Genomic DNA, 27,982 nt, shown 5'->3' on the forward strand with positions numbered 1-27,982 from the left:
AAAATTGTTTCTGAGGATATTTTATTCTCTTTCATTTGTTATTGTCATTTTTGTGCTATTTTGTGGTCTGTTTAATGTCTTTTGCTTTGATTTATTCACTGGTTTCGCCGTCGGCCCTGATTCACCCGATACTTCGTCACTTGAATGACACTTTTTTACGTATCGTCGCGTTAAACGATCAGCCTTATGTCAAGGATTATCTGTATTAAATTGCTATTATTTTACCCATCCTTACCCGACCCTTCGTAGATTAAGGCACCTAATCTACGAAATGACGGGTAACGCGACCACCCGACGCGAACGCGAACACCCGAAGGAACGAAGTAAGCCTCCCACCACAGAAGTCCACCCTTCCGAGCTCCACACTCTTTCGTACGATGTGACCTCTTGATCCTTGGTTGATCGAGTCTTTACTTACACGTTATGCAGCGTCAACAAAACGGGTTTCACTAAAGATCGTATTACAGTCTTTTTTCTGCACAACGTGCTCGACTCTGTGCGTGAACGGAAAGGGTGCAAAATTTTTACTCCTATTTGTGCAAATGTTCCCAAAATGAGCAGAGTCATCGTGAAAAATCTTCCAACCGGGGTTTGTATAGACATAACACTTCTTTGTAGATTACATGCAATATTCTCTCTGTCTTTCGCTTTGCATAAGTGCAAAGCGAAGAAGTGAAAGCACAACTGTGTCGACAGTGTCTGGTCAGTCCCATATATTGAAATTCATGTTTCTTCTTATATCTGAGTGCGTGCGCCTGTCTGTTATGTGCATCGTACGTTTCATACGAGCATAGCAAACGTGATGTGATTTGATGTCTGGTGCATGTGCATTGCAATACAATCATATCAGTTATCACTATCGGGGCCCCATTTCATAAAAAGTTGATATAGTCTAATAGCAACTCTTGCTGGAATGGCAATTGACAAGAATCCAGCTTCCTGATTGGCTGGTTGTGTGGTTGTGTTGCTCTTGCGTCTTGCTCTTGGTCTTGCCAGTAAAAGAGTAAAATTTATTGGATTTAGAAGTTGCCATTCGACGAATTCCCACATATTCCATTCCAGCAAGATTAGTATCCTAACATTTTTGTTTTATGGAGCCGTGCCCAGATCATAGATTTTCATGTAGAAATAACTTTATTAAGGAAACGGAAATGTAAAGCCAAAGCCAAAGGGGCAGGGCATAAAATTTATTCATTTAACTCTAGAGAGTCTATTAATTTGTTTTTGGCATTAGAGTCTATTAATTTGTTTTTGGCATTAGAGTCTATTAATTTGTTTGTGGCATTACGTGTGTAATGCGGGCAAGCTGCTTATGATTCGACTGCAACGCTGTCCAAAATGCGACCACCTGCTACACAACACAGTCACAAATGCTTTTGTGCATGGTCAAACTTTGGAACAGAACAGGAGGTTGAACCTTGGTGCGGGTGCACATATGTGCACAATTTGTATGTAATAAAGAGATGCAGGTACAGGCAGGTAGAAAGTAGAGGCCATACAAACAACTCTGTAAAATGCAAGAAAAATTACTGAAGTCAGTGCATGTGCATTACACATTATGCTTGCTCAGCAATTCAGCTTGTGACCAATGCTCTTTTGTTTGGTGGGGGATTGAATGGTTAATACAGTGACAATGAATGAGCTACATGCACATAATGTCAGATGGTTAAATCTGCCTTCAGGAGGCATTACATATGAGACTTTGCAAGATCGGTTTGTATTTTGTACCATATAGGGTGGCCATTTGCCGTGCAAGAACATTTTTCCAGTTAATTTACTCTTTTTGTTTGATCGCTGAATTTAATAGATAAGTGAGGATAGGCTGAGAAATGCATTTGCTGCCAAAGGAGATGTGACGGACGTGCAGCTCAAGTTTACCAAAGGGGGCGTCTTTCGGAAATTTGCCTTTGTCGGATTCAAGACAGATGCAGAGGCCCAGAGGGCAGTGGACTTCTTCAATAAATCCTTTATAGATTCATCAAGAATCCAGGTATGCCAAAATGTAACAATGCCCTCCACTCCTCCCCCCCCCCCCCCCAAAAAAAAAAAAAAAATGAATTAGTAAGCTTACATGTTCTGTTTTTATCATATGAAGAGTTTGTTTGCAAAAACCGATACGTCCATTTTTGAAGATTTTTAAGTATGGTTTCTGTCATAAAGTACAAAATAGTACCTTTTAAATGATATATTGGTCACTACATATAAAGGCACATTTTTGAAGTTATGGTCAAAAGAAGTAAAAATTTTCTTATTATTCTCCTTATTTTTCTTGACTTTTATTGGCAAATATCTCCATTTGGCAAATATGGACTTATCAGGTTTTGAGAACAAACTCTTCATATTATCATGTGCAAAGACGAGACAGTATTTATTTAATAATTGAAGTTGGTGCACTGCACCATTGACAGATGTATGAGTCTTGTGTCATAATAAAGAAAAAAAATCTAGTGTGGATTGATCCTTTTGTATATGAATTGTTTTATCAAATTGTAAACTAAACATTCTACCTACATATGTGTATTCATACCGTTACACATGTACTGTATATCTACACTTGTATGTGCATTGTACTAGTCTATGAAATGTTATCTGAAATACAACAGCTCAATAACTCTGGAAATTGTAACATCTTGTAAAAAATAAAAAATACACAGACATATGTGCACCACTTCTTTTACCATCCCATAGGCTCACCGAGTGATGTCCAAAGGATAAGTGAACTGCCCAACTTGTGTCTTGTAGCAAAATCATCATATAAGTTTTAGTATGCATGTATTCCAAATACTGGTTGACGCAAATAAAACTTTACAATACTCGGTGTCTGGAAATGTGAATCTTCACTCCACTATTGCCCATTAACTTTGCCATTCCACACACAAAACTTATTGGATTGTCTATTCAGGTTCCTATGCTTATACTTATTTGCAGGTGGAGGTAGCCAAGAATCTTGGTGATCCAAATCTAGCCAGGCCTTGGAGCAAGTACTCTGAGAAAAGTTCAGCCTTCCAGAAAAAGCAGAAGCAGAAAGAGGAGAATAACCCATCAAAGAAGCATGCTGAAGTATGTGTTAACTTATAGTTGTTTGCATGAATAGAGGTTTGCATGTAAAAAGTATCAACGCTTCTGTAAAGCAAGATATTTTTGCAGAGTGAAATTTTTCAGTCATATATAAAATGGTACAAAATGACAGTGAAGCATTTATAACATGATGTTGTGATTAAAGCAGTTACGCTTTCGTACCTGTTATCGCATACTAAAGAACGTGATTTGAATACTTTGTGTGTACATATAAATGTTTGTGTCGTTTTGCTTTTTATGACTCTGGAACAGGGAATTCCAGTGTAAGTTATTTTGAATGTCAGAGATCATGGTCCATATAAATGAAGATATCAAACACGTTGTTCTCATGATAGCTAGACTACTAAACCCTTATTCAAAAGGGGAGAGGTGACCCATGGCCTATCAGCACACAGTTTTTTCCAAAAAATTCCAGATTATAAAGTTACCCAGTAGCCTGTTCCAGTGTTACTTTTATTTTATACTGAACACTGCCCAAGAGCTGAAAGCAAAGAGTAACACAACCAACTTCACTGCATTGGATAGCACAACAGTGAAACCCCAGAGGTAGCTTGTGTGAAGCGGAGTAGTCAATATTTGCAGATATTCCTTTATGAAGAAACTTGTGTTCAAATATTATTTGGATTTTTTTGTTCTCTTTTATTTTTTTATTTTTTTCAATGTCAAATTTGATTTCATGATTTGATTCTTATGGATTCTTTCTTTGCTAGGAGAGTGAGGCAGCAGAGAAGTCAAAGAAGAAGGAGAAGAAGAAAGGGACAGGAATCCTAGGGGAGGTAATTTATTACCAGCTTTGTGGTTGTGTTTCTATTTCCATTTGCTTTGTCATTACCTTACAATAAGGTTCACATGTATGTATGTACTGATCCAGTACTATTGGATTGAAATTGTTTCTTTATCTTATTGTAACATGAATGTATATTTGATTTCAGTTATTAGTTTGTTACTCAAATATAAGTATTGGGTGGATGGATGGAGAGAGAGTCCAAGAAATGCATTGCTGAATTACATGCATTCTATCAGTCATTAATTTTAGGTGAACAAATCATTTGTTACAGAGCAAGTATACATAAAGGTTCTGCTTTTGTAGTGGGCTGAAAGGGGTATTTTATTGTGAGTTGTAAAGTTTTTCATCTGAAACCTGTGGTGCCTAGGAGTTGTGTAAATATGTATCCCATCTAGCAAACTTGAGCTGTAGTGAATGTTGGTAGTGTCAAGATTTGTTCCACTTTGATTCATCTTGCTATTTCCTGTGCATTTCCTTTTAATGTCATGTGGAGTTTGATTCCTCTTTGTACTATAGTTGGAAGAAGATCCCCAATTCAAAGAGTTCCTGGAGGCTCACAATGTGAAGGAAGGCAAAGGAATATGGGATAATGATGCTGGGCTGGCCAGGAATGATGAGGCCAAGGAGAAAACGGGAAATCTGAAATCCAAGTCCAAGGTCTCCAGAAGAGGTATGGATTAAACCAATAATGATTTTACATCCCATGTACTTTTGCATTGTACTTTTTTCATATGGCATAGGTAAATTAAACTGGTGCTATCAGAGAAGAATATTTGACTGGTTCAGATTTCAGCATGTTGCATATTTCATCCAAGATGTAGGATAGAAATGGACTTTTTACTGCTGCCAAACTGGGGCTTCCGTGTGTGTGTATGTGGGTATATGCTATTGAAATAACTTGAGGACCACATATTTTATTTTATTTTTTTATTTTTTTATTTTTTTACTAGAAATCCAATATGTAGGCTTTGTGTGTATCCATGTTCTTTTCAGCGTAAATGTCGAGGACGTAATAGGAAAGAAATATTGCAAAGTTGTGTGCATAGTTGGCCATAAAATTGCCACATGTAGTGCCAATATCTAATGACTCATGACTATTAATCCATTGAAGACAGTTTGATTTTGTTACAACACGCATTTCCCATAGACCCTTGCCCGAGTATACTCTGGACTCGACCTCAACAGGTTAAAGTTACTCTTTGTATTGAGAATGCTGTTTTCACTTTTGTTCTTCTTTTTCTTCTGCCATAGTTAGTGTAGATGGTGATGAAGATGATAGCAGTAGTGATAGTGAAGAGGAGGAGGAGAATGAGGAAGATGAGATGGAGGAAGATGTGGCTGCTGAAGATCAGAAGAACAAGGAGGCCAACAAGAAAGAATTATCAGACATGGATGTAAGTAGTATATTTTTTCCTTGTACAAAGTTTCCAAGTGCAAACAACATTCATACTTAGTAATGCAGTACTTTTGTAATCTGAATATTGTCTCTGCATGTCTGCATAGGAATGATAACCTTGTGATAGGTCAAAATATGCTTTGATTGCATAGCCACACATATTCATGTACTCCCGTTATATATGTGTGGTCAGATAGTCGAGGAATGCAGCTGACATTCAAGTATGACCTCTTGGCACAGTTTTACAAATGATGTCACCAAAGACAGAATAACATCTTTTTTGTTAAGGCTCTTCTATCAAAACTGTTTTGCTTGAGGTTAGTATGATAGGCTTCCAGTAATTCTTGGACTCCTGTTTCCTGTTGCCTCATGCAATAGATTTTTGGTGATCATTTCCAGAAGTGACTTTGATACACTCTGTCCTCTTCTATACCAAAAATGTCTTTTACCTTTGTGATCGATTACAGTGCACTCCTGATATAATGAACACGGTTATAACGAAATTCCGGTTACAACTAAGTTAAAATTCAGGCTGCAACATTATCCGCTCTATTTTTTTAATTGTTTATTTGTTCGGTTATAACGAAATTTCGATTTAACAAATGAAAACTGCCGGTCGCAAGGACTGCGTTCTAATGGGAGTCCACTGTATTTGAATCCCTATTAGTAGCAGCAGTGATGCATTTTGATTAGGCGATATTTCAGTCTCGTTTATCTGAGTGGTCAGCCATTATTTATTTTCTCTATGACAGTACCTAAAATCAAAGATGAAGAAGACTGATATGATGGAGGACAAAGAAACACAGGATGATGGTAGTGAAGATGAAGACTCCTCATCTGTAGATGATGAAGAAGAAGAGGAGGAAAGAGGAGAGAAGAAGGATAAAGGAAAGAAAACTGGTCAAGGGACGATCACAAAGAAGATCTCTACAGAGATAGAGAGAATCAGGAAAAAAAAGGTATGTTGAATTTTCTGTTTGTGGTGTTCGAGCAATCACTTTTTCTTTTATTATATATAATTTTTTTGTGCTGTATTCATGTAGATTTCATCTTTAGATGTGCATAGAAAATGTGGTACAGTATTTTCTCCGAACACAGTTGTCGCGCACGTGCAATGTGTGTTTCACAATGCTGTTCATAGAAGGATATCATGACCAAGTGTTAGTTCATGAGTTGATGTCGCTATTTGATGTCAATGCAGAGTTAGTATTCTGATTATATTTCTGAAGGACTGGTCAAAACTGGCAAGTTCCAGCTATATTTCAGTTCATGGTACAAACTGTAAATCTCCCTTTCTCCCCTCCCCCAACCCTGAAACACGATTTGATTCAATTCATTATTTAGATTGCTTTGATTTAAATCCCCAACTTTGCTAAGAACATGGGGAGATCCATTATTTGGATATCTGTGGTTCCAAATACTCTCCTGTTGAAAGTTGAACATCGATAAGTCTCAAATTACACATTGTTTTGGGTTCAGACAAAGCTGATGAGGAGCGTCAGGAAAGATGAAAAGTATGAACGTGGCGACTTCACCGTGAAGGTCAGAGGAGTTCCATTCAACGTCAAAGAGGTGAGGCACTCTGAGGGTGCACCTAAACTACCCTTTTTTAAAGTGTCTTTAAAGGTACTGTTTACCATTGGGTGCGATGATAAAAAAATATTCGAGATATCTCATTTGATGCATATGTGTAGGTCAGTTGTATCACAAAACATCCTACCATATAAAAATTTGCAATAAAGCCTAAACTATAAGGAGATATCACTCTTTTTCCGACTAAACCATAATTGTAGACAGTTTAGTCTAGGAACATTTTTATTTTTACTATTGTTCACATTTTGTTTATTTAACAATTGATTATACAGATTAAAATTTTTGCAGTGGTTGTTTCTATCCCTAACTCACATTTTAGAACTACTTTAAAGCACTAAAGCTGGATTTTTGTTTCATCTGCAAATGGTAAATAATCATAATACCTTAAAGGTGATTCTTTCAAACATGACATCATCAGATCTCCTTTCAGTACTGCTGGAGACATAGGACTTGTAGAGTCTGTTGGTTAAAAACTGTTCTGAACCAGGCATTTTGATTTCTTGCTGTCTTACCCCTGTTCATCAAGATTTGGTCTCTCTATGTTAGTTAGTTCTGTCTGTGAAAATGGTGCTAATCATACATGTACTTCGAAGTCTGTGACTTGCTTTTGGGTTTAAAAAGAATAAAAGGTTGTAATGTATCATCCTTCATTCATGAAAAGTCAAATTATCTTTTACATTCCTTATGCATATGTTTCAAATATTGAAGTGATGACTGCATGATAGAATGTTGGTGAGAATAAGTGCCATTTAATTTTGTTCCAATTCTCACATTAGGATGATGTGGTCAAGTTCTTTGCCCCACTGGAAATCCAGGCCATTCGAGCACCGCTCAATGACAGAGGGCAGCGTACAGGTGAGGAAAAAAATGATGATAATAAAACTGTGTATTTCTGTGGCTCTATGTTAGATGATTAAAAATCACTCCATTGTACTCTATTGCTTTGGTGTGACCAGGGCCCTGTTTTATCAAAAGATATAATCAATTTTAAATTTCCTTACCACACAGGCTGCTATAGACTTACAATAGAAATCAACTAATACGAGACATGAACACTCGTCACATTGAGGACGAGTTAGGTGATACGCTTGTGGTCATCAGATGACAGTCATCTGTGATCGACAAAGAAAAGAATGTGATATAGGCACCTTGAAGTTATATTGAGCGTGCATGCGAAACCGTTTCTGTAACCACTCGGCCACGGGTCATCCACGGAAATGGTAAGACAAAAAAAAAAACCAATGTATAGATATAACAGGGGGGAAGTGAATGCCCACTCAACCAACGTGGCCGTGTGAACATCTATTGCATTGCTAGACGGAAAAGCGGCCTTGTAACGACTGAGGTCGCTATGCCATTTCTGGCAACTTGGGAAAAATACGTCCCGCAGACATAAAACCTATAATCGGCTGGTTTTGATACCTTGCCTTTAATCACAATTTTCAGTGTAATGACGTCATCAAATTACAAAACAATGACATCGTCTTGAAAGACAATTGTTCAAAGTACAACACCTCAGTCGTCGTCATTACATACTATGATCGGTTTGACAAAGTCAACCTGCAAAATTTTGCTGCAGTCGAAGCAATGTGGTCTCCAACACACAAAAAAGAGGGATATGGCGTGTGTGTGTGTCTGTGTGTGTGTATAGGTGCGTTTATATACGAACGTGATTTCTACATGGACGAATATGTAATACAAAATTGAAGAAAAAAAAAGTAAAATAGCTAAGTATTTTGTTTCGTGATCTTGTGGGGTTTGAACCCGCAACCTCAAGTCTCTGAGACGTCGCCTTTATCCACTCGGCCATACGTCTCGACGAGAAAATATGGGGAACGTAAACTTATGTATGTGAAAGATACATGAGGAATCGTTTTGTCCACATTCCATTTTCATTTTCAGTTTTAAACTGCAAAATTGTCAATCTGATGAGAAGATTTCAAAGAATAAAATGCATGATTACTGCAGCTTATTTTCTCAGCTACAACATACCAAAGTTTCAGAGGAAATGAAGCAAAATCAGCTGAGATAAAGGTGCTTAAACGTTGTTAAGTCAATGCATGGTTTTAAAAAAAATCACCTCCCATAGACAATACACGTAAACTTGTCCGATTTTGCGTCTTTACCTTTAATCACAATTTCTAGTATGATGACGTCATCAAATATCAAAAGCATGACATGGACTTAAAAGGCAAATGTTCAAAGTACAACATATCTGAATTCCGGATAATATTGAGCTTAAACAACAGAGATACGAGTAAATGAATGTCAGAAACAGTACCTCAAAAAAATTAATTCCACTTTTTTTATTTCAGATGATGATATGATGACGTCATGAGTTTTCCTGGAAATATTGGTACTTGAAACGTTATTTCCAATTCATATGCTTTTGTAATATGCAATAGAAATATAGGGTCACAGGACGATTTAAAGAGCTATGGCGAAATAAACAAAGACATGTTTTTTCACTATATATGCAGAAAGACGCGCGCGCGGAATTTCAACTTTGACGCCAGTGCATTCCTTTGTTATAGGTCAAAATCGATCGGAAATCAATGAATATTGTTACTCAAAGTATCAGAAATCCAAATCAGTCAAAAAAATTGCATTTTCATGTTAGTTACGCCCTCTGCGCGCGAAATTGCGCGGACGGACGCGCACGCGAAAAAATGTTTGAAACGCTTAAAATTGTCTGAAACTTCGAGATTTCCCATTGGGAAGTCGTTTTGAGCCTTTTAAAATTTTGACGCGCGCGTTTGCGCGCGTAATGATGACCTGGGTAACTAGCGTTAAAATGTAAGATAGAGCGTGACCTGAACTTTATGTCCACCAAAAATGATACAGAAATGATATCTGGTTATGAAGTTATGATCGATCATGTGACAAGGTCCGAAAATCACAAAATGGCGCCTAGATGACGTCATAGATATGTTACTGTCATGAAAACCTTATTGTGGCTAGATATTGTTATGAGACATGTTAACTGAAAATGTCATGTTATTCCGTAATGTCATTGTTGAGATATTGACGACACAAAATGTGGCAGAAAGAAAGAAGAATAAAAAAAAAAAAGAAATTTTGACAATCACAATAGGTGATACGCTGATAGCGTATCACCTAATAATTATAACTCTTCATAAAACGGGGCCCTGAGCTGTGTATCTGTGCTTGAAAGGCCATGGAGCGCTTTCTGTACTCGTTTTCACTAGTGATTAGAAATAAATACAGCAAGACAAACTGTATGGCCAAACAAATACAAATAATGTCACAAGATGTATGCAGTGTTTCAATGAATGTGCCATGGATGTAAACTCATTTAAAGAATTTATGACCATCATGGTATAAGTACAATTATTTCAGTCTGTTGTTGAATATTGTTTTCAACATGTATATGGATGTTTATTTACTCTTGTCTTCCCCAAAGGTGTCATTTTTGTGGAGTTTGGATCTGAGGGAGATGTTACCAAGGCAATGAAGAGAAACAGAGACTACATGGGTAAGTAAATCTTCACATATTTGGTTGCAGCGTACTCTTTAGTATGCACTGGCATGTTGGAGAGGGTCACCACTCGTAATTTTTGCAAAATACAACTCTTATGGGTAGACATTTTCTTTATGAGAGGATTGTGTGATAAAGCTTGATATAAGTCTATGAATAGCACTGCAGAATGACTTCTTGAAAGCTTAAATGAGGAAATCTAGCATCGTTCAGTGCATATTTGACAAATGCATATTATGATAGAGATTTATACTAGATACTGAATGACATGAGAGGGACTGTTTCCTACACATAAAGCATGAATGTTACTTTATACATCATAGCTTCGGCTGCAAGTAAGAAGTTTTGCAATTTGTTTTACTTTGTGGTCACAGGGAGGAGGTATGTTGAAATCTTCAGGGAAGAGGCGTGGAACAAGAATGCTTACACCAAGCACAACGAAGAACCTCCGTGGGCAAAGCAGGTAAGACACTCTGTCCCATAAACTAAGTATCACAGATGTTGCTGCTGATAGAGAAAATATTACTAGCTGTAGACATTTATATATTTGAGATGCTGGTTTGGACTTGTAGAAATGCTGACAAATCATATATGTTACAGTTATATTATGTATTATAGGTCTTGGTTTATGTTCAAATATATGAATTTCTCCATAGTCTCTGTGTCAGAGTAATTTGTGTCCAGTGCATTTTGAAGCAAAATTTTCTCAACATCATGCCATTGACTATTTCAGTCAATTTCAGACATTGTCCACACTGTTAATTAAAATGTGTTCTGCATATCACAGTAGAGGAGTATTTATGAAATAAGTTTAGCATTGTTCCATTTATAAGGGTATATAAGACACAATGTGTCAGCAGCTTGAAATTTGAGAGAGAAAATGCTTCATCTCAACCATGGGGAATGCACCTCATGTGATTAAAATCATAAGACACCCCCTTGCCAGCAGTTGAAAAGCCTTTAGCACATCCCATATGATGCCTAGAAAAAGCTGTACTGGACATACATTGTATACATGTACTTTGTAAAATGTGATGGTACAGACCCAAAAGGTCTGTTGGACTGTCACTATTGGTCAAACGTTTATTTGTGTAATCTTTAAAAAATAAGTAACTGTTTAATGAAATGTAATGAGTGATGCAAGCAGTAGTGGATATGAATATAGGGGTGGTCAGTTGAAGGTGAGCTTTGGCAGGAGCAATGAAAGATGGCAAATGTTTGTTTTTTGGTCAAGCTTGATGCCATAGGCGATGGTGAGTTTTGGCTCGTTGTAAGTTTAGTCTGTAGATGATTTACCCAACGGTAACCCTTTGTGCGCTTGGACACTAAGCTTGATGTGCCAAGCTTTTTTATCAGGATCCTGTAAGCCACCCATACTTAACCTGCTTGTAAAGATTCAGCTCCCTCAAAGTATCAGGGAATCACCATCTCTGTCAGTTTTCCAGAAGTCGTTGAAGACTTTCCTTTTCAATAACTGATTGATTCATTATGTACTTTTGTTTTTCTTTCTCTCCTTGTTTGTTGTATTTTTTTTCTATCTTTCTTTTCTCCTACCTCCCGAGTGAAAGATGGATTTGTGAAGCGCTGTGATACATATGTACTATTTGTAAGAGCGCTATAGAAATACTAATATTGTATTGTATTGTATAAAGATTGGCAAGCCCACCCGGGTATTGCAATGTGCCTCGGTCCAACAAGAAGACCATGGTGACACAATACAGGGATTAGGGGGGATGAGAAAATCTCTATTCATCATTAAGTAGTTTCCAGGCATGGTGCAATCAGCAGAAAGGGTTAAGGGAGCACTAACTGGAGCAATGTGCTGCTACTGCTAAATTTTTGTTCACGCTGATCTTCACACTTTTTTTTTTTACTTCCAGGCAGCAGAACTTGCAAACTCTGAAGACACAGTTGCAGAGGTATGTAACATCAGGTTTTGACTTCACCATTTTGTATTGCAAGTGCAGGAAAATGGGATGAATAGTGTACGTTTCTGAGTCGTAAGGATTGAACTCAAGCGTGCTAGTGCCTTGTTTGATTAGTCTTCAGAATTGACTTGTAAATAAATGAATATAAAATCATGCTGTAGATGTATTAGTGAATCGTTGTTTCCCATTTTATTTCTGTTTTCACATGGTCTCTATACGTATCTTTTGTGTGCAAAGTTTTAAGGCATATCTTGGGTAAGCCTATTTGAGTGGAATTCACCATAGTGAGCCATTGAATATAATGTATAGGGATTGCTGTAGTGTGTGTGTGTGTGTACAAGTGTGTATGTATTGTATCTGTGTATGTATTGTATCCTCAGTGGGTATTTTCAGAAGTCGAAAAAATTACCTTTGATTTCTTATGGCATGGCAAAGACCGTATAAAGAGAAATATTATGTATCAAGATTATGAATTTGGGGGTTTAAGAATGACGAACTTTCGGTTATTTGTTAAGGCACAACGTATTATGTGGCTAAAACGCCTTCTATATGGAGAAAAAGAAGTTGGGTGGAAATTATTTTTTGACTTCTGTTTTAGTACTGTAGGAGGTAGATTCCTGTTTATGTGTGACTTTGATTCATCTATTATGACAGATAATGTACCACCTTTTTATTCGGAAATATTGAAGGTTTGGCTCGATATCTATAAATATAGACAATTGGAAAATGAGGTTGTAAATCCAATAATATTTAATAATAGGAGTGTACGCATAACAGGTAGGATGTTTTTTCATAGAGATTTATTTGATGCAGGAATAATTACAATACAAGATATATTAGATAACGGTCATTTGAGATCTCAGTCACATTTTCAAAGCTTGGGTCTTGGTTTTAAGGTAGAAGAATTGCTTAAACTGAATGATATATTTAATGCTATACCCCAGAAATGGAAGGATTCTATGAGAGCAGGTACACTTCAGCAAGTTGATTCCACAAACTTTGACTTAAAATTGATTTTTTCTGGTCAGAGAGTAAATTTGCAAGTTTTAAAATCGAGAAAAATATATGAGGCTATGGTGGAAGATTTACAGTCATCTTATGTTTTACAAATTAAAGATGACCACAGTAGCTATGATTATACAAACAAAGAAATAAAAGATCTTTTTATTAAACCGAGTAAGTGTACATTGATAAGAAAATATAGAGAATTTCAATTTATGATGTTACATGGCGTAGTTTACACTAAGGAGCGTTTAATGAAGTTTGGTTTTGTAACAGACAGCCTTTGTTCCTTCTGCCAACATGAGCCTGAAACTTATCTGCATTTATTTTTACACTGTGTTAAAGTGAAACCGTTATGGGAATTCATAATTAATTATTTTGATATAAATGAGTTAAGGAATATGAATTGGAGAGATATATTTGGGGGAATTTCTGGTTATTCAAATAGATCAAAATGTGTAAATACTTTGATTATTTTAACAAAATACATCATTTTTAAATCTAGAACGGGAAATAAGTTACCCACTGGAGAAAAGATGCAAAAGATTATTGTTGAATTAATAAATGAGGAAAAAATCCTTGCGACCAAGGCTGGGAAGCTACATGTACATTTACAAAAATGGGAATATTTTGAGACTTCGTTGAATAAACCAGTCTGAAGCTACGTGCAACGTCTGTGACTTTTAAGAAAATAGTAATGTTTCCATAGTATTCCACTCTTTCTTTTCTTCATTTTTTTCCCTTTCCTTCATTCCTCCTCCTCTTCTTCTTCTTCTTCTTTTTTTTTCTCTTGTGTTGTTTTGTATTTTCTCCCCCTCCTTTCCCATGCGTTCCTGTCAGCCTGTTGGCGGGCTGATTATATAACTATATTTACTATATTGTGATGTGTAGGCAAGAGCAGTTAACCAAATTAGGTGCATGTGTATGTGTGTGTGTATGGGTGTGTTTGTGTGTGTTTGTGTGTTGCATGTGTACAGATAGGGGTGGGGGAGGAAACAGGAAGGGAGGGAACTGGTGGGGGTGGTCATAGGGACTCAGTAAGGGATATGAGTTAGTAGGTGTATGGGCGGGTATTGGTTGATAAATAATATGGTTCCATTATTTATTACTGTATAATTTTGCTGCATAATTCATTTGGATGATTATTAAGATTAATGCTAGAAGAATTGAATTATCACTGTTAAATTTAAGCAATTTTTTTGAGAGCATAGGGGAAGTGACTGTATGTAAATTGATAATTGTTCATGAAAATGTAATTTTTGTTATGTCATTATGTACAGCAATAGCAAATTTGCTATTATGATCACAAATGTATATTTTCGTCATTTCAATTGTAGCAAATGAAAATTGTTATTTTTTTTCTATTACTTTGAATGGAACAGAATAAACATCGTTGAAAAACAAAAAAAAAAAAAATCTGTATTTTTTGTGTGCTGGGATATGCATACTAAGAGTCCTCTTAATGCGTCTGTCTCCCATGCTTGTCCGCTTCAGACTGGACGGCTGTTTGTCCGGAATCTTGCCTACATCTGTAAAGAAGAGGATCTGGAGCTACTGTTTAGCAAATATGGTAAGTCTAGATTTAGCATGTGTGTCCTAGGTAATTAACCCATTTAAGACTAGTCCCGAGTATTCTCCAACAGGTGTCTATGTATGTGTTAAAGGGATAGTACAGTATTGGTGGAGATGAGAATTGGGCTTTTAACTTTTTGCAAGATACCAAGAAAACACTTATGATATAGTACAGAGCATACCATTTTAAGAGGAATTCAAAGTTCATTTGATGAAAATCGGGTTTGGAATGACTGAAATATCCAAAAACAAAGTAAAACAAAGCGATCGTAATAAAGTGTTGGTCCCACACTTTATTAGAATCGCTCTTTTTTGGATATCTTAGCCATTTCAAAACCAATTTTCATCAAATAAACATTGAATTCCTCATAGAATTTCATGCTCTTTCACATTTCGTAAGAGGTTTCTCATTATCTCACCAAAAAATGTTAGAAACCTGAAAATAGGTCTCAACCAAAACTGTTCGATCCCTCTAAGCAAAATGAGCTTGCCCTCAGTGTTTCAACACTATCAGGAGGAGCATAGCTGAAATGCTCCCCTAGGAGTCTACTCAGCACAATCTACATGTAAATACAGTCAATCTCGCCCAAGTTGAAATCAAGAATGGAGAAAAGTTCATTGTTTTACCTGAATTTCAACTTACACAATAGAATAAACACATAGCTGCTATATCCATTCAGGGTAGAATTTTACTTGACTTAGCCAATTTTTTAATTATTTGAGGTTGACTGTATTTAAATTTGTTTTTCCCATTTCGAGGTAATTACACTTTATAGAGCACTTTCTGTACCAAAAGGTGATGAAGAAGTGTTCTGTAAAAGTTGTTTTCGTATACTGGTAGAAATACATGTAGTAGTACATGTAGTATCGTAATACTCATTATCCTTATATATGTTACAGGCTACATAATCATCATTATCACTGTCAGTGATTATATTTCAAGATTGGAAGTCGTCTGCTTATACCTTCTAGGTCCTCTGACAGAAGTGAATCTCCCAATCGATACCTTCACCAAAAAGATCAAGGGCTTCGCCTTCATCACATACATGATGCCAGAACATGCTGTAACGGCATACTCAGAGCTGGATGGGATCAGCTTCCAGGTACAGTTAAACCTGCCTTAGTGGCCACCTGTCTTTAAAGGTCACTCTTGTCTCTCTTGGGTGGCTGCTAAAGGTAGTTTTGAGAATAAGAAGCCGTCGAAAAGTTTGCTGGTTACTTTTTTTTGGGTAGGGAGAGGCAAGGGGACAGTTTTAGTCAATTATTAGAACCATTTGAGATTAAAGTAGCAAAATAAATTAATGCATGCATATTTTTTTTTTTCCTACTGGTCTCCAGTCTGCTCTAATTTGTTGTCCTAATATCATCCAGTCTGTTGATCCTTAAAAGTATAATGTATATAGATAAGGCGTTTGTGTTGTCAGGCAGCATTAGTGTAACTTAAATAATCCTGTGTTCTCCATTGATGTATATTATGTTTGCATGTGCATGCGCAATGTCTTGATTTTCTCTATAACTAAAGGATAACTGCATGTCTTGTGTGACATTTGAGGTACTTTGCTACTTGTTAATGTAAACATGTGCCTTCCATGGATGTTCTCATTGTCCTATTACAGGGGAGAATGTTGCACATCTTACCAGGGAAGGAGAAGAAGGTGGAGGAAGAAACTCACAGGGAGGGATCCTCCTTCAAGAACAAGAAGGCAGCCAAGACCAAAGCACAGAGTGCCAGGTACCCCCATGATCTCCTTCCTTCCTTCCATTCTAGCCTCCTCCACCAAGTCTGTTTGGAGAAGTTTGTCTCTTAGTTGTCTGTTCGTCTCCGTGTTCAGCTGTTTAGATGTCAATTAAGCATGCCTGCCCCATATGAGTCTGGCTGTCTGTATACAATGTTGATATTTATAAATCCTGCAAACAAGCTGATGTTAAGACTGGTGCAGGATATATTGGTCAATCATACATCGGAGAGTACCTTATCTTTGTAATGTTTGCCCTGGTCAGAACTATACACAAGTTTCTACAGCTATGAACCAGTGGGCAACTAACATGTCTTGAGGCAAATGTTTATTAACTCTTAATCCTAGTCTTTCAACTGGTAGATTTCACTTGCTTAGTGTAGAAAAAAACAAAAAAACAAAAAACACACAGACAGACAGACACACACACTTAGTATTATTAGTGACAAGGTGCTCATGTCTGCATGTCTCTTAATAGAAAGCTTCCAAGGCTGTACATCAGCAATGTGATCTTTTTGTATAATGTTCTTGACACATGCACAAACACACTGATCCATGCCAAGACGCAGGTAATGCAAGTATTTTATAAATGGATGGACGATTCTTGATGCATTATACTCATTGTTCTTGTTTAACTGTTGTTGTGATTTTTGTCTTTTCCTTATTCATAGTTCACATAACTGGAACACCCTCTTCATATCTGCCAATGCGGTTGCTGATGTAATGGCACAAAAGTATGAGATGACAAAAGGGGAAGTCCTTGATACGGTATGTATAAAGCCCACTGCACACTATACGACTCGTGACTATATGACCTAAAGACCATGAGACCAGGTCATACGACCTGGCAACACACACTATACGATCAGACTACACAACTAGGTGTAGGACCGCCCTGGCTTCAGTACATTTTACTAATGAGTATTGAAGCACGCGCATTGCGTGCGCTTCTATACTCTTTGCGTAATACTGTATCGTGATCAGCTGAAAGCCCACGACCAGTCATAAAAATTCAACACGTCAGATCTCGACTAGCACTAAGACCCAGTCGTACGACTGGAAACTGGCAAGGCTGGTAATGTCACACTTCCGGTCTTGAGGTGGTACGACCGGTCGGATCGTATAGTGTGTGGCGGGTATAAGGTAGGCCTACCATACTCCAGAGAGGTTACTCGTGTTTATGTGCCCTTGTCTGTGTTGTAATTATGGCTTCAAAGAGAAGATTGTGTGGTAATCAACAGGGTCATCACACGCATCATTCAGTGACACTGAACAAGAAAGCTGTATCATCACCAGACTTTGAGAAACAGCAACCGATAACTTGATTTCTCGCTCTTCAGCACCATGTCTGCTCTAGACTCTTTCCACCATGCCACATTCATTTACATATAACATACATATTCATGACAGTGTGGACACTGTATGAATGCATTTAAACACTACCTCTCCTTTCATTTGAAATGCCTGTTTCACCGGAAACTGAAGAGTTTGACTGCACAATGAATGAACTCCTTTCATGTTAATTTTAGATATATGTTCAATTTGAGCTGCTAAAAACAATAACAAAATATGGGATATTTTCAATCATCCAGGAGACAAGCAGTAGTCTTGGAGTCCGAATGGCCCTTGGAGAGACACAAATTGTGGCCGAGACAAGGCAGTTTCTCCTGGACAATGGCGTCGCTCTGGACTCTTTCAGCCAGGTGAGAGCATGTTCCTCTTTTTGCTGATTCTCATGCCAGGGACTGCATTCTGTAGTGTGTCTGGAAAATTTTTATAGTCATCAGTACTGTCAAACCAGAATTTTTGCGAGCATGAAACTTTCTTGATTTTCGCGAGAAGCCAAGAATCTTGAAAGTAAAATGCTCGCTGGAATACTTGACTACACAGTGCATTGAATGCCAGTGGTAATTCGCAAAAGTTTCTTATTGCAGAAAAAGCTGTTGGCTCAATTTCTGAAATTTTCATGCCGGAAGTGTTTCTAGTTTTACAGTATGTGTAGAGCAATGTGAATATAACAGAGCTTGTCAGATTTTCCACCTTACTGGCTTGGTATAGCAATGACAACTGTTTTAAAGTGTCCATACTGATTGAAAATATAATTGAAAATGGTATATTGATTATTTTTTCCAAAATCTACAAATACTTCATTGCATTGCCCTTTTCCTATTTCTATGTTTGATGTACACTTGTACATAAGGTATCCTGTTGTTGGAAAGTGCTTGTGATGGTTTTTTTTTTTTTTTCCATGCCGCATTAATATGCTGGTACTCAGAATTTAATGTGCCTTGCATAAAGTTTGTCATTTATTCCTTCATGATATCGTTTTGAAACCATTGTCTTAGGATTAGTCAAGAGTAAGATTTCAGCACTATAATGGTTTGCATAGCATCAGTTTTCAGAACGTGCATCATTCTCGTTAATATCATAAATGCTGATTTGCGATGCAGGCTGCAGCAGCAAGAAGCAAGTCCGTCTTCCTTGTCAAGAATCTACCAGCAGGGACGAAGCCCGAAGATTTGAGGGACATCTTCGGCAAGCATGGCATGCTGGGAAGGGTCCTCATGCCCCCCGCTGGGCTTACAGCCATTGTTGAGTTCCTGGAACCAACAGAAGCGAAGGCGGCGTTTTACAAGCTGGCGTATACCAAGGTAAGTGGGAGACTCGTGATGTCTGGACTGTGATGCCTCTTTGTTTTTTTTTTGTTTTTTTTGTCTTTGTTTAGTTTTTTTTCAGGAGCTGTGTAGTACTACCACATGTGTGCTTGCCTTCTTTTCCTAAAATTGTGCTTGTTAGAGAACAGTAGTCCCTGAGCTATGACCTTTAAAATAGAGAAATTGAAGAAAGAGAGAAGGGGTTGGACTGTCAGGCCAATCAGTCATTTCGTTGATGAAATGACCATTTCGTCGACAAAATGACTGATTTCGTAATGAAATAGGCCACGGGACACTTGTCCCTCCATACAAATTGTCCATGGTTTAAACCATGATTTCAATTGTACCACCTTCGTGAATTCGGGCCCTAAAGTCTGTCAAGTCTGATCCACAAGTTTTTATTCTGCATTATTTCACTTGTTGGCCTTGATACTGTGATGTAGTTTGTCATCAGCATTTACAGGAGTAAGGTCTATAATAGTAGAATACATTTTATCCAATTATCAAACATGAATTTTTGTGTAGTTGAACTAATCAAATCGGTTCTTACCCAATTTACTCTTACCCCTTTCAGTAACCCTCTTGGCTTGGACCAGGAGCGGACCAAGTCGAAAATTTTGAGTTTATGAATGGCTGAGGGCCAAAGTGGCCCGCGCCAGGTGCGGACTTTTCTGGCGCTGCTGCAGCTAGCACTAGGCGCGGACCAGGCGCGGGCCTGGAGCTGATCGAAGAGTTTATGAACGATAGCAGCGCCAGGCGCAGGCCAATATTCCTTTCACGCTCAAAGGTCACAGCTTATGCTGCTCAGCTCATAAGCGCGAGGCACGCACATCAAATATCGCGCGAAAATGCACTTCCGCTCTGTCCATGAGGTATTCAGTAACCATGGCAGTTATCCCTTACTTGATCAAGTTTATGAATGGGTCATCGCAAAAGTAGCGCAGCTCTGCTATAGTTACTGAACGCAATTTTTAATGCTTGGCGCAGGCTAATTTAGCTTGGACCAGGAGCCGGCCAAAAATGCATGAGTTACTGAAAGCGGTATTTGTCAAAGCAGTGCACTCTGTAAGTGATTAATTCTGCAGCTGTATTGGCCTAGTTCATTTTATGCCCATTAACACTGCGTTATACATGAAATGTTGCATCTGGGCCCTGTGTCATAAAGCTGTTCGTAAAGTTACGAACAACTTACGAGCGACTGGTGATCAGTTTTGATGTACTATACTTATCAGAATTTCAATAATTCAGCACAAGAACTGATCACCAGTTGCTGAATATAAGATATTATAAACAGAATGAATGTGCCGGTCTAGATAAGGGAGTAGTGACTGAATAAAATGTTGTAAACAGAATACACGTGCCGGTGTGGTGTGGTTAAATATGGATGGTGTAAACAGGATGAATGGACAAGTGTGGGCAATGACGTTCACCCCTAAATGCTGTGGTCATAATTTTTATCTATATATGCCCAATTGCACAGAACTATGATTACTGTACAATTAATGGTAACTACCATAGCAACACTTTTCAGTACCCAATCAAAGCCAAGAAATCACCCATGGTTACCACTGATTGCAAAATTACCATAAATATATTAAAGTTACCATAGTTTTATGAAACAGAGGCTTTGTTGTTTATGTTTTTGTTTTGATCTTGACAGAGGTTTATTCAAAATCATACTTAGTAGATGACCATAAGTCTCATGGCCAGTAAGCTTCTCCATGATCTGTTGAATGTTTTGCCCATTAATTCAAAACAAATCAGCCACCAAGAGAAGAAAATGAAAGAAAAGTTGGAAACACATATATGATTAAAAGCAACTGTTAGCCTTTTCAGATTTGATGAAGAAAAGGTATGAAAAATTGTGCAGCTTCACTCACTGCTTTATAAAGTTAAAGGATGCTATTCAGTTGCAATTTTTATACATTGCTGCCTGTGCAGAAGACTCTTTTAATTTAATGTTTACTGGGGGGTGTTTCACAAAGCTTTTCTTACTGTTTATTGTTCATTTCAATGAAATTAGATACTGGCAAAACAGTAAACAAGTTTGAATGAAGGGTTGAGGACAATGACATGGCATGAAATTTGATGACTAATGTAAATGAAGGACAAATTGACCTACATTTTAATAAGCAGTGATTCGATTCAGATATTAGATTCTTAGTTCTTCTGTTTTTTCTCAAATACAGTGTGCACTTTGCCTATATAAGAATTACAACAAAATTCTCTGTAAAACAAAATAAAATTCCGGTCCCCAAATTATCATCTGTATATCTTCATATACTTTACTGTTCGGTAAACGAAATTTCGATGTAATGGGGGGAAATAAACAAAACATGCTCATCTGGATGACTTCATTATAACAGGAGTGCATGGCTGTATTCCATTTGTAGTACTTGCGTACACCCCAGTCAACTGTGTGTGGTAAATAAAAGTTTGATAAAATTTCTTTCTCTGATCTCATTTTGCATCAGTTTAAGCATGTACCCCTCTATCTGGAATGGGCGCCAATGGACGTCTTTGGAACGTCATCAAAAAGTTTGGAGAAGGAGACTGAGGGAGCACCTGCCACAGAGGAAAAGATGGATACATCTTCTGACAGGAAGGAGAAAGAAATGAAAGCAGAGCCTGGTAAGCAAACCCAAGACTTTCTTCAAATTCAACTTCCACAGAAGAGAGTAATTAGTGCGTATTTGTAAAGAAAAACATTGACTATGAACATGCAAAATTTGATGTGGCAGCATCCAGAACCTGCAAAATAATGCAGCTAGGTGATTGTACATTCTGTCTTATCTAATCGACTAATCTTTGATGGAATGTGTGTGCATACACGCAATGTCTAAATGCATCCTAGTAGTTTTCTCTTGCATGTAATATTTCAACTGAATTCTCGAACAATGAGAAACAAGGATACAACCAGTTTTGGAAGTTACATTTGTGGGTTTTTTTTTGTTTTTTTTTTGCTGTATAAGATGGAGCTGCTCTTTATATGATCTTTTGTTCAATACATAAACTAAATATTACAGAAATTAACATAGAACAGGTAACTCAGTTCTATCCTCACAGAAAAAGATGGCATTTTATAACTGAGGGAACCAAACACAAAAAGAAAGTTCAAAGGAAACTTAAAAAAACCTCTTTTCTTGCACACCAGAATCTGATGATGACAACTCACCGGAGGAAGGCAGCGTCCTATTTGTCAAGAATCTCAACTTTGAAACTGAGGAGAGCACCTTGAGAAAGGTAAGAAGTGATAAGTTTTGTCCCATTCATTGTCATGAAGTGCAAGCAAGAGCAAAAATGAGAAACACAATACTGCTACAAAGGTAAATTAAAAGTGGCAATTCATTGGTAACTTTAGAAGAAAACAGCACCACCAAAACATTATCTGCTTTTCTTTTGCATTAAAGTATAATTACGTATACTAAATTTCCAGGCTGTACATTAATTTGATTCTATTCGAAAATGATATGAAGATAGTGATGTAGAATGCAACACAAAATGCTAAGTGCTATGCTAATAGGCGTTTTCACATCAGCCCGATGTTTCGAAATAGCGCACTATTTTCTGACTTGGGAAATTAACCCGATCACAAAATAGCGCTCTATTTGATAATGTGAATACAAATTAGCGCGCTAATTAATCGAGAAAATTTCTAGAGTCCAACTCGGGAAATTTCCAAAATTGCAGGATAATTAATGCGAACTAGCGCGCTGTTTTATAATGTTCAGGCTGATGCGAATAGGAAATGAAATAGCTCGCTAATTTGCGATCGCGAAAAATATCTCGAGCTCGGATTTTTATCGGGCTGATGTGAAAACGCCTATGGACACTGGAAATTGGAATGTTTTGAAACATTTGATGTCATTGTCTTGGCACGGATAGACCAGCCGTGTCATTTGCTTGTAATTTACTTTAGGCGGTTGTTCAAAGTATGTTGATTTACATATGGTTTGCTTACAAATGCAGGTTTTCAAGAAGTGTGGAGCATTGAGGAATGTTACTGTTGCCAGGAAAAAGGATGTCAAGAACACTGGTAAGTAAAGAAATGCAACATACTTTATGTTTTTTAAATTGTGAACAAGCAAAATGTTCAAAATGACATATCTTTGCTAGTATGATGCTTTCTAGTGGATTTTCAGCTGAAGTTGCGAATGTAAAACCAGTGCATTCAGATATAGTGCATGTACCTTTAGTCACAGTTACATCGTGCTGCTTGTATTTCCCTAAAGCCATGGTGCAGTTATTGGTTCATCAATGCTAATCACAAGATTTGGTGGAAGAAGTGTCAACTTAATAGTAATTTGTTTTCTCTGAAACATTGTGTATCGTATTGATTGACCTAGGTTAATTTATAATTCAAGAAAAAAATTATTGCTTGAGATAAGACCCAATGGGGTATGATGTGCAAGTGGGTAAAAAAATGAGATGATATAAAATACAAGATGATACATAGGTTTAAAATATTGTTTTATTATCTGTCTGCTGCACGAAAGAATGGAAAAAGAATAATTTCCTCTATGACCAAAATAAATGGCCAATATTGTAAGTATGAGTAGACATTTTTATAAAAATTGCAAATTTGATGTACATTTACTGTAGCGTTGCTTAAAATTATTTTGTGATGAAATGAATGTCAAATAATTAACTTCTCCCTGCAGGTAAGTTCCTATCGATGGGATACGGCTTCTTGGAGTTTGAGAATCAGGCTTCCGCCCAAAAGGCAATCAAGGAATACCAGCATGTGGAAGTGGATGGACACGCCTTGGAGCTGAAGGTATCCAACAGGACGACCACCCAGTAAGTAATCACCTCCATTTCAAGCGTTCTTTATCTTGATGCTATTATCATTTTTCATTCATTCATTTTTTCCATTTCCAACAGAAACATGTGAATATTTTACAGAAATTGAATGCATAAATTACATCACAATACACAATAAAAGATAAGTTTACAGAATATTTTTGATTATATAGAAATTCTGGAAATGGGGAGGAATGCTAAAAAGCAGAGCTTGTAGGGTGCATTCCCCCAACACATAATACAAGAAATTATATTATTGATATACTGTTATACAGTGGAAGGCCAAAGCGTGAAAGTAAGGCTTGCAGCACTTATGTGGTCAAAACACAGATTAATGATATGAAACTCACCTGTCGCGGGTGGACTGGGTAGAAGCAGGAGCTTCTTGTTGAAACGAAACGGGAGCTGGACAGTCGAACAGAACGGCTAAACTCGAACAGAGAACAGGAACAAGCTCAGGAACAAAATGAGCGAAGCTCAGGAACAAACAAATGAATGTGCCTTTTTAAATTCAAAGCATTTTGTCAAGTTGAAGATGCAATCAGTACATCATGAAACTTACTCTAAATCTGTAACATTCAAAATAGGAACATACAGAAAAATATCCTATTATCAAATAGATGTGTACTCTGTCTCTCTTTGTTCCCATAGGAATCAGCAAAGTTCTAGCAAGAGGAAACAAAAGGAGAAAAAGCAAACATCCACCAAGATTCTGGTCCGCAACATTCCATTTGAGGCGTCAGTCCGTGAGATCAAACAACTCTTTGTGTAAGTGGCTCAAGTAGGGAATGTGAACTCTTTATACTTGAATAAAACATGGAATGTTTGTTTTATGAATATGATGCTTGCACTGTCTTATGATATAGCTTCACGTAAGCTTGCTTGTGTAAGATTACTGCAAGTACAAAATTGAACAGTTAATAGTTGCAACACCAGAACTTCAATTTGTAGATGCAAATTGTTACTTTAAATGATAAGCTGCATCACAGATTGGTACTTTTATTCCTTGTCATTTCTCATGATTCGTGAAAATCTGGCATGTCCAGTTTGAGCTCTTCAGATATCAACCTGGGAAGGAAGAAGAAAATTAAAAGTGCTGTTCAAGTGAATGAATCTGAGGTATAATAAATGTATTATTTAATGTGTTTGTGGCTACTGGCGCTTCTACCGTCTCTCGTGCAGCACATTCGGTGAGGTGAAATCTGTGAGGCTACCAAAGAAGATGAGCGGCACAGGATCTCACAGAGGCTTTGGTTTCGTGGACTTTCTCTCCAAGCAAGATGCAAGGGTAAGATATCACTGTCTTTTGCAGTTCTGACTCGTATTCAACATTAATAAGGGTCATTTTCACTGTACTGTTACAGTATTTTTATCCTTGAGCGTGCATCTACTGTAATTCTAGAGTTGAAATTTTGGAAAATGAATGTCCCCCCCCCCCAAAAAAAAAAAGAAGAAGAATTAAATCAAATATGCAGTAAAATAATAGTGAGCAGGTGTGGTTGTGGTACTTATTTTCGGAAGAATTCTGCTGTAAGTTATAATGTCTGTATTTATATCAAAACTGTTTGAATTTGGCAGTAACTCAGCAAAATCATACATTTTGGGAATGTTGCCACACTCTCATTTTGCTCATTATGTTTACATTGCATAATCCAAATTGGTAAACGACCTCTCAGTGTTCCCAAATGTTTTCAAACCTTTCTTATCAGTGTCTAGATTTTGGTCACTAAATCCTGACATGGTGTCTGCCATTGCATTGTATCCTATGTGCGATATGCCATGTTTGGGTTGCACAGCATCTTGCTTCCTTGGCATTCCCCGGCATTCACAATCATAAGAAACAGCATGCACATTACTTAGAATCCTTTTGTGAGGTGCAAAAAGTTGTCTTTTTTGCATATGAGATTTTTATGCCCCTATTATCTTGTGTTTTGTCTCCAGAGGGCGTTTGACTCGCTGTGTCACAGCAGCCATCTTTACGGCAGACGTCTGGTCTTGGAATGGGCCGAGAGTGAGCAGACCATTGATCAGCTGCGCAAGAAGACTGCAGATCTCTACTCCGATGGTATGTGGAAATTCAACCTCCTCTTCTGCTTAAGTTCCTATCAAAAGTAGGGAAAAGCAAAACATTTCACAGTAGCAGCCCCATTTTTTAGACTCTTAGCATTTTCCGGAGCGTATAAACAAAGATAGTATTTGGCTATAAATGTGCCAGTTCAGAAATACAAATCTAAGTTTTCATTCATTAATCAATTCTTTGCCTCTGTTATATTCTCCAAAGTCTTTAGATATCTCATAGTCATTTTGAGATAAAATCTTGGAATTTATTCCGTCAGTGCCATGGTGTGACTCTGACTACCTGGTACAATTCTTTAACAATGCTGTGAGATAAATCCATTCATCAGGCCAGTAATAGGAGTCTCGAGGCTGGAATTCACAAAGGCATTTTAAAGTCTGTGGAATGTGCAAATTCTGATTGCATATTAATATTTGACATGTGTGACACATCGCATATGTCTACGAAAACCCAACAATAAAAATGTGCTGACACTTGTATGCAAGGCATTCGTTATTTCATGCTTGCTCAACTTACAGTTGCATTCTATGTCATTGATCCATGATGCACAGGTACATCAAGCAAGAAGCTAAAGAAGTCTGACCTCCTTGACCACCTTACACTGGCCGCTGCCGAGTGAAGTGGTCAAGCGGGAATCATTTAGATCTCGTCTCGTCGACAGCCTGAAGGTATTGTTGATAGCTTCCGCTGCGGTTGTGGTACGAGTGATCGTGTTTTTCGCTACATGACTGCCAACGAAGAGGGAATCAGCAGCACGCCAGTTCACAAAAAATCAAGTCTGCAGGGTGGAAAAGAAGCTAGAGTTCTTATTTGGCTTTCACGGAGCCGACATGTTTCGAGTGGACCTGTCAAGAAGTGTCAGTGACAGACTTGGGAGTTGTGGATGATGGAAATGTGCTATCAAAGAGTGAGATTTGGCTTTGCTGTTATTCATTGCCATTTGACTTCATTCCAGCTAATTTCCACAATTTTTTGTGCATGTTTCTACTAACAGTCGAAGTTCATGTTGCCCAAGTTTTAGAGAAAATGCATTGGTGCATTTCTCTCTTGCCAAAAGTCATCCTTGACACGAGATTATACAATGAGTGTTACACCCTGTTGGTTCAACTTCACTTGTTATGTGAAGTTTCAAGAATACTGAAGCATTTTATTTATTATTTTCTTAGATGTTCCTGTGCATTGAATTTGTTAAAGATCAGCTAGTACCAGCAGTGATTCAATTCAATTGCATTTTCTGTTGTCTTCATGTTACCCTTTTTCTCTACACAGAAGAGGGGTTGTTGATTTGTGTTTGATTATTATAAACCTTAATATAATGAAAATTAAAGGGTTGTCTTAAACCTACTCTTCCAAGTACCATGCCGTAGACACATTTGAGATTTTAATATGACATAGACTCCTTGGAGTGAGGGCTCTCTCCGATACGTCATTTCCCTCTTTTTAAAAAGAGAGGATACAAAGTAGCTGGCCTGTTTGATTCCACTCTGATATATTGCTCCTATTTGTTTTGTTTTGTTCTGTTTTGTTTGGTGTTTTTTTCTTTTGTGCCAAACTGAAGACCTAATATTAACTGGATTTGTCTTATATAAAGGTAAAATCCAGCATACAAATATGAATAGTTATTGAGTTTTATGATAATCTTCTGTAGTATTTCTCTCTTTTGTTCACCTCTTTTATGAATCGAACGTTGACTGTTCAATTCTTCTTTTTTTTAATGAAAAATTAATTGTGTGCCAAACTGTGGACAGAGTCAGTTGGACCTGATGTAAAAAGGTAACACCCAGCATGCAATTGTGAATATGCACAGAGTTTTGCAAGGACGTGATGTAAAAAAAAGTAATATCCGGCGTACAAATG

The 27,982-nt window shown here is 37.4% G+C and overlaps 1 protein-coding gene across 1 annotated transcript; it reads left to right on the plus strand.

Annotated features, from left to right (window-relative positions):
* Positions 1-493: 493 nt before the first annotated feature.
* On the plus strand, positions 494-27,752 carry LOC139737698 (probable RNA-binding protein 19). The gene is made up of 26 exons (XM_071648378.1): positions 494-589; positions 1,808-1,990; positions 2,929-3,060; positions 3,789-3,854; positions 4,382-4,535; positions 5,117-5,259; positions 6,014-6,220; positions 6,741-6,833; positions 7,631-7,709; positions 10,279-10,350; positions 10,728-10,816; positions 12,234-12,272; positions 14,778-14,853; positions 15,828-15,958; positions 16,472-16,587; positions 17,263-17,359; positions 18,184-18,294; positions 19,042-19,242; positions 21,720-21,876; positions 22,400-22,488; positions 23,215-23,281; positions 23,907-24,045; positions 24,700-24,816; positions 25,231-25,336; positions 25,990-26,113; positions 26,677-27,752. Exons 1-26 carry the CDS (start codon positions 554-556, stop codon positions 26,742-26,744), a joined length of 2,892 nt encoding a protein of 963 aa, XP_071504479.1. The 5' UTR covers positions 494-553; the 3' UTR covers positions 26,745-27,752.
* The last annotated feature ends 230 nt before the right edge of the window (positions 27,753-27,982 follow it).

This window comes from Diadema antillarum, unplaced genomic scaffold (assembly GCF_040938485.1).
Source record: "Diadema antillarum isolate AM-2024a unplaced genomic scaffold, OU_Dant_1.0 seq00000700_RagTag, whole genome shotgun sequence".
NCBI lineage: Eukaryota > Metazoa > Echinodermata > Echinoidea > Diadematoida > Diadematidae > Diadema > Diadema antillarum.

Coding starts and splice junctions, on each gene's coding strand:
- LOC139737698 (XM_071648378.1), top strand. CDS start 554: ATGAGCAGAGTCATCGTGAAAAATCTTCCAACCGGG. Junction 4,536..5,116: donor GTCCAAGGTCTCCAGAAGAG/GTATGGATTAAA, acceptor CTTCTGCCATAG/TTAGTGTAGATGGTGATGAA. Junction 24,817..25,230: donor GAGATCAAACAACTCTTTGT/GTAAGTGGCTCA, acceptor TCTCTCGTGCAG/CACATTCGGTGAGGTGAAAT.